Genomic DNA, 7388 nt, shown 5'->3' on the forward strand with positions numbered 1-7388 from the left:
CTTAATAATATCCATAAACTGACCATCCATCAAAAGTTTAATATTGAGAATAATTTAGTAAAACTCTCAACATTTTGGCTATTAATTTGGCATTTCTATTACATTTTCAGGCCTAATAATTACAATTTTAAAATTTTCTAGGTTTTCCATGATGGTGGAAATAAAATAAAAATAAATTCCAAGCCCACCACAGGAAATGGTTGAATATTCAGAGTATTTTAATGAAACTTAATGAAATCAGCATATCAGAATGATTTCTGAAGGATCATGTGACACTGAAGAGTAATGATGCTAAAAAAAAAAAAATCAGCTTTGCATCACAGAAATAAATTACACTTCAAAATATATTCAGACAGAAAACAGTTGTTTTAAATTGCAATAATATTTCAGATTTTTACCGTATGTTTGATCAAACAAATGGCGAGCATAAGAGACTTCTTTAAAAACATTAAAATTCTTAACAACCCCAAACTTTAGAAAAGAACTATGCCAAATGTATCAATCCTTAAATAATGAATGGATATTTAAAGTTATTAAATGAATACATAGATCTTGCAATTTGCATGAAGTCATAACTGATGTTCATTTTGCCACAATTACAAGTTCAGTTTCACTCTTTTTAGTCTTCTTATGTCTAAAACACCAATTCTTAAGTAAAGAAACCGTTTTGCTTTCACGGAAAGTGGAGGAGGAGAAGTAAAACACGAACGGATCCAGACAGGTGTTGAGGGTGCTGGGCAGGAGCGTGTAGTACCTCCACCATGGGCTGTTGTTGCTGCTGAACCCCACCAGATGGGACAAGTTGTAGGGTAAAAAACAGAGTAAAAAGATGGTCAGTGTGCACAACGCCATGCCAATGGCCCTTTGCTTTTTCTCTTTACTTATATGAGGCCTGCTGTACAGGATGTAGATGCAGTTGCTATAGCAGAAGATAGAAACTAAGAGTGGCAGCATGTATAGAACCACAAACATTTCGAGTCGAACTGGTAACAAGGTCTTCTTTTGCTTCTCGGTGAAGTTTTCGTAGCAGACCATTTTGGGAAAGGTGGCGTCCGGATCTGGCATGTGGACAGTGATGAATACGATGCTGCAATGGGCAGCGCTGACCAGCCAGATGATGACGCTTCCTGTTGCGGCGTAAAGCGGCTTATGCAAAAGTCTGTACCTGAACGGAAACCTCAGCCCTATGTAGCGGTCAATGGCTATAGCCATGAGCAACAGGGAGCTGGTGTAAATGGTGGTGAAATAGACATAAGATGCAACGGAGCACAGGGTCTGGGATAAATACCATTTCATGCCAATGGCGGCTTCGTACATCTTGAAGGGCAGAAAGAGTAGGAAAACCAAGTCAGAAGCCGTCAGGCTGAAGAGCAGGATGTCATTCGGACTGGGTTTGTCACTCAGTTTCTTAAAGAACGTGCAAATGGACAGCAGATTGGCAGGAAGGCCGATCAGAAACGTCAGGATGTAGACGGCTAAAATCACCAAATGGTTTGTCATTTTGCACGGGAATGGACTCTGAAAAACATAAAAATGAGATTTATCCAACAACGTATCCACTTTATTCCTCAATGCAGAAGTAAGCCTATGGGCGAGATTTCCGGTTAATTAGCCACTATAGGGAAATAACAAGAAGAACTACAATGTGCAGTAAATGGTGTATAACTGTTTGCAAACCAGTGTGTTCATAATTAAGATAATACATTAAAATAACACCAATTTGCAATATCAAGCAGCAAAACAAGCGCTTTTGTACAGCTAAAAATAGCTGGAAGCGAATGAGACCGGAAGCAAGACCCATAAAATTTACAAATGGCCACACCCATAATTGATTTAGCCAACACTAATAAACAGCAATAGTGGTTTACAAATGTATTTTGACACGTAAGTCAAACTTAAAATGTCTAAAACCATGACTTTCATGCACAGGAAGTTGCACTGAAAAAGTAAGACATCAAATTAAATAATAATACTTAATTTTGTTATCTAACAAAATTTATTTAACTTTTTCAATGCAATTTCCTTACTTTTGTAAAAACGTAACACTAATGAACAGATCTAATGCCCTACATTCATTGTATTATAGATAACAAAACCAATTAGTTTAATTTAGTTTAATCTTATTTTATTTTATTATTTACTTTTTCAATGCAACATCCTATGCATAATCAGTAAATATCTGAATATGAAACGCACACTTACAAATGTCTTAAACGGCATTGTATTAAATAACAAAACCAAGCGGCATGGTTTGATTTGGTTTTATTATTTTATTATCATTATTATTTTTTAATTGAATTATTTTACTTTTTCAATGCAACATCTTGTGCGTGATCAGTACCTATGCATTTGTTTTTTTTTTTCTAAAAATGTAACACTAATTAATTAACAGCCAGAATGCCCTGGAAATATGAAAGTCACACTTGTATTAAAAGTATTAATCGCGTACAAAATAATAGTTTTTGTTTGCATGATATATGTGTGTTCTGTGTATATTTATTATGTATACATAAATACACACACATACAGTATATATTTTGAAAATATTTACATGTTTTTACATGTCTATTCATGTGATTTATATTATAAATAAATATACTTATTATATTAACATAACCTATTTTTCTGAAATATATACATGCGTGTGTATTTATATATACATAATAAATATACACAGCACACATACATATATTATGTAAACAAAAACTTTTATTTTGGATGCGATTAATCGCGATTAATCGTTTGACAGCACTACTTAAAAGGCATTGTATTAGATAACAAAACCAAGTGGCTTGGTTTATTTTATTTTATGGTTTATTGTATTTTATTATTATTTTATAATATTTTATTTTATTATTTGCTTTTTTAATGCAATATTCTGTGTGTGATCAGTACATGTTTTTTTTACAAGTTTTATAAGTATTTTATTCAGATTTCTTTTTTAAAGTGTGGCTTATGTGTCCAAATTCTTACAGTATAATTGTTTAAAATAGATAGGCTAGTTGTTTCGACACAAGTAAATTACAAAAAGTCACTAATATGAAAACTGCCTTACCACAAACGTCTGTGTGTTTCCCGGTGTCTTCTAAGATTTAGTCTGATTTGGTGTTATTCCTACAGATATCCCCTGAGAATAGCCATATTGAGCACAATTTATTGAATACGGTGTTTAAGAGATTCTAATGTAAATAAGGCTACGTGACTGTTAGGTTTATTTGAAGTATACACAGCTAAAGTTTAACTAACATGCAAAACTCGTATTGCATCTGAATTCCTGAAGCACGTATAACACCTGAATTCGTTGGAAGCAAACCTCAGTGTAAACAAACATGCATCATAACATGTGTTTACACACATATGCTTACCTTTCGACAAACACATGGATAGAAGTTAGGCAACAATAAATGATAGCCTATTTAGTTTTTGTATTGGGAGTAGGATATTTTGACATGAGACGTATATATATATATATATATATATTGTCAAAGTTTGTAAAACTGAAAGTATAAATAGTGATATACATAATAGTTATAATTATATAAATAATAGTTATTTTGGTCTTACATTTACATTTAGTCATCTAGCAGACACTTTTATGCAAAGCGACATACAAATGAGGACAACAGAAGCAATCAAATCTTACCGTTTTAACAGCAGAAGTTCCCTTGAGATTCACAAAGGCTTTTCCACAGCTATATCAGCGTGAAGGGTCATAGAAAAGTTGTACAGTATGTCAAAGTTTATTTATGTTTCTCTCACAGTCTCATCATTGACGTATAACCAACATCCGTTTATGAGATTAAAAAAAATGATGATCTCATTCTGAACTTTTGACTTCTTGAATCTAAATGATAGTCATCATTAGGAAGGAAGTGTTTTTCCATGCAACCTTTTCTTTTTTTTTTCCAGTTGAATAATTTTTGATGTCTGCAAGGGTCAGACATTGCGCCAATAATCGGAGTGTCTATTTACACTAAATGCAAATTAGCCCGCCTTTTTGGCAAAAGCTATTTACACTAACTCCGCCCACCAATGTGTGATTGGAATAGTCAACACTGAAAAAGGATGCTCGTCTCATGTCAGTTTCAGAGGCGCGGATGGTAATGTGCGTGCTTTTTGACGCGAGCGACCCGAGTTCGAATCCGACTTTTCAAATCTCATATGGCATCGGAAAGGCATTTATTTTCAATAAAAATTAAGGAAATAATCAAAAATGTAATTCCATTTAATAATTAGAATTAAATTAGAATTAAATTAGAATTAAAATTATAATTTACACTCAATACCTTATTATTGCATACTGTTTTATAATGTAGGGTGAATTTGGGTAATCTGGGACATTTTTTGCAATTTTGACTTCTGCGATTTATTTCGATATCTAACACATTAGACTTTTATGAAATCCCTAAGATGTTTTCTAACCACACCAGAAGAAATAATGTAGATATTATGCCCAGAGGAGACATGCCACACCTATTAAGTGTTTTTGTGTCAAAAAAAATAAATAAATAATGCCAGAATTTGATAAGGGACAGGTCACTTTGTAATCTGGGACATATGTATTTGTAACGGGGCTGACAATGGCAAACAGGTACGGCAGGGACAAGACAAGAGTAATCCTAGGGCAAGCGAAGGTCTACGATGGGCGAACAGTATCCAAAAAAAGTCCAGGCAGGGGAAAACATAGATATATATATATATATCTATGGGGGAAAACACAATCCAAACGGCAGGGCAAGGGTTAATCCAGGGAACACGGGCTAGAACAAGAACACAGGAAAACAGGCAAGGCAGGACTAGGAAAACTAACAAGGGCTCTGTAGAGTAGCTAAGGCTAGGGGAGCGATAAGCGCATACAATACTCGGCCGTGAGGGAGAGAAAGTCCATAGCTTAAGTAGGGTGTGTGTGTGAGATCAGTGCAATCAGCTGTGTGTGCAATCAGTGCAATGGATGATGGGAAATTGAGTCCAGTGTGACGTGTGCTATGAGAGTCAATGTGGTGAGCGAGTGACCTCTGGTGGTGAGTGAACGGAAGTTCATAGACCGGATTCGTGACAGTATTAGGCCTAAAAAAGCCTATATTCACCATACTTTATGCATGCCAAACACAATATCACCAATTGCTCCCTTCATTCTACTCTCATTCCATTGGTTTAGCTTCTTCGTATTTCTCTTATTTCCCTCTCTCTCTCTTCCTCGCTCTTTCTGTTGCCATCTCTATTCCTGACACTGTGGTGCCATTGTATTTTGTAATACATTTCATTGAGTTAATTAAAGGCCATGGGTATTTTCATATTTTATCTGACTAATGACTGTGTGTGTGGGGTGTCGGGTGTGTGTGTGTGGGTGTGTATGGGTGTGTGTGTATGTTCATAACGGTCATATGCTCAAAAAATCAACAATCACTTCACAGACAGCAGAGACACACGGAGTCTGTGGCAAGCCATTCAGACCATCACAGACTGCAAGCCCTCACCATAGGCCTGTGATGATCTAGGACACATCCCTCCTAGATACACTCAACCACTTTTATTCACGGTTTGAAATGCAGAATGACACACCTGCACAAAAACTGCCCACACCTCCCAACGACCAGGCGCTCTGTCTGTCTCCAGCCGACGTAAGAAAGACCCTATCTAGGATCAACCCACGCAAGGCTGCGGGTCCTGACAACATACCTGGCCGTGTACTGAAAGACTGCGCTGTACAGCTGACAGATGTCCTAACAGATATCTTCAACACCTCGCTGAGCCAGGCAGTCGTCCTCACATGTCTCAAATCCACAACAATCATACCGGTACCAAAGAAATCACCTGTGTCCTGTCTAAATGACTACCGTCCCATAGCACCGACTCCAATCATAATGAAGTGCTTTGAGAGGTTAGTCATGCACAACATCAAAACCAGCCTCCCCAACACACTCGATCCACTCCAGTTTGCATACCGTCCAAACCGCTCTACAGACGATACAATTTCCTCCACCCTCCACCTGGCTCTTACCCACCTAGAAAACAAAGACTCTTATGTTAGAATGCTGTTCATTGACTTCAGCTCAGCATTCAACACAATAATCCCACAACAGCTCATCAACAAACTAAACCTGCTGGGCCTTAACAACTCCCTCTGTAATTGGATTCTGGACTTTCTAACCGGAAGACCTCAGTCAGTCCATGTCGGCCACAACACCTCGAGCACTACCACACTGAACACAGGTCTGAACCACGACTGCACTGCCAAGTCCAGCTCCAACCACATCATCAAGTTCGCTGATGACACAACAGTGGTAGGTCTCATCAGCAACAATGATGAAATGCACTACAGAGAGGAAGTGGCACAGCTGGCGAAATGGTGTGGCACTAACAACCTGTCCCTCAATGTGAGTAAGACAAAGGAGGTTGTGATGGACTTCAGAAGAAACTCCGGTGATCACCCCCCACTGACCATCGACAGCTCGACTGTGGAGAGAGTATTTATCTGAAGCACTCGTATAGTTTGTATTTTTTAGTTTATGTATAGGTAAAAAATGTATATATAGTATATTTATAGTCAAAATCTATCTGTAGGATAGTTGTATAGGTTTATATTGTTTTACTTCATTGCTGTATGCCTGTATTTATGTAGCACCGTGGTCCTGTGAGGCACGACAGTTCGTTCCACTGTATGCCCCGCATGTAGTGGAATGACAATAAAGCTCAACTTGACTTGACTTGACTTGATGGGGTGTGTGTGTGTGTGTGTGTGTGTGTGTGTGTGCGTTTGTGAACAGAAAATTGTGAACTGGCCTGGGCGCAGATCCCCCTCCTGCTCAGTGATTTGAACCGTTCTATATACTAACCTAACTGGGAATTTGGGAATTGAAATTAACGGTTTACTTCATCCTGATACCTTTGCTTGCAATTGGAATATGTTTCCCAGATTCCGTCTCTGTAGCATCTCTCTAGCTAGCTGGTTTAGCTAGCTGCTAGCTACTATGAACTTGTGCTAGTGTTATAACCTCCAGCATTAACACCCATTTCTCATTATGGCATATATTAGCCCTTGTCATTAGATTTATAAAGTCCCTAAATGCATATTTCCCCCATTTGAAGACTGTCCCAGATTACCCAAAGCATGCTGTCCCACATTCTCAATCATATTTGATAATGTGGGACAACAAAAAAACATTTGAAAGAAAAAAAATTGAAACACATTTTCAACACTTTAATACATATTTTGTTGCTTGAATATATCACAAACATAATTTGACAACAATTAGGAACATTGTCTTATTTATGACTGATTTATGTCCTTAACATGAATCTAGTCAGAATCCTGTCATTGACCTTGTCATGCAATTCCCAGGGGAGCTTCTTGATTGACAAGTGCCCTGCCTCTTTCTGTGGAATCA

General features: G+C 37.3%; 1 protein-coding gene across 2 annotated transcripts; it reads right to left on the reverse strand.

Moving 5' to 3' along the window:
- Positions 1 to 204: 204 nt before the first annotated feature.
- si:ch211-231m23.4 (free fatty acid receptor 2) lies at positions 205 to 4089 on the reverse strand. Of its 2 annotated transcripts, XM_058747367.1 has the most exons (3): positions 3644 to 4089; positions 3056 to 3127; positions 205 to 1518 (listed from the first exon to the last, which is right to left on the reverse strand). In XM_058747367.1, the coding sequence occupies exon 3, from the start codon at positions 1498 to 1500 to the stop codon at positions 583 to 585; it is 918 nt and encodes a 305-aa protein (XP_058603350.1). In that variant the 5' UTR covers positions 1501 to 1518; positions 3056 to 3127; positions 3644 to 4089; the 3' UTR covers positions 205 to 582. The 2 variants fall into 2 exon arrangements, with proteins under 2 accessions (XP_058603350.1, XP_058603349.1); XM_058747366.1 differs by lacking the exon at positions 3056 to 3127.
- Positions 4090 to 7388: the final 3299 nt, after the last annotated feature.

Source organism: Onychostoma macrolepis, chromosome 16, assembly GCF_012432095.1.
Source record: "Onychostoma macrolepis isolate SWU-2019 chromosome 16, ASM1243209v1, whole genome shotgun sequence".
NCBI lineage: Eukaryota > Metazoa > Chordata > Actinopteri > Cypriniformes > Cyprinidae > Onychostoma > Onychostoma macrolepis.

Excerpts from the sequence above, each read along its gene's own strand:
- si:ch211-231m23.4 (XM_058747366.1), bottom strand. The coding sequence starts at position 1,500 with ATGACAAACCATTTGGTGATTTTAGCCGTCTACATCCTGACGTTTCTG.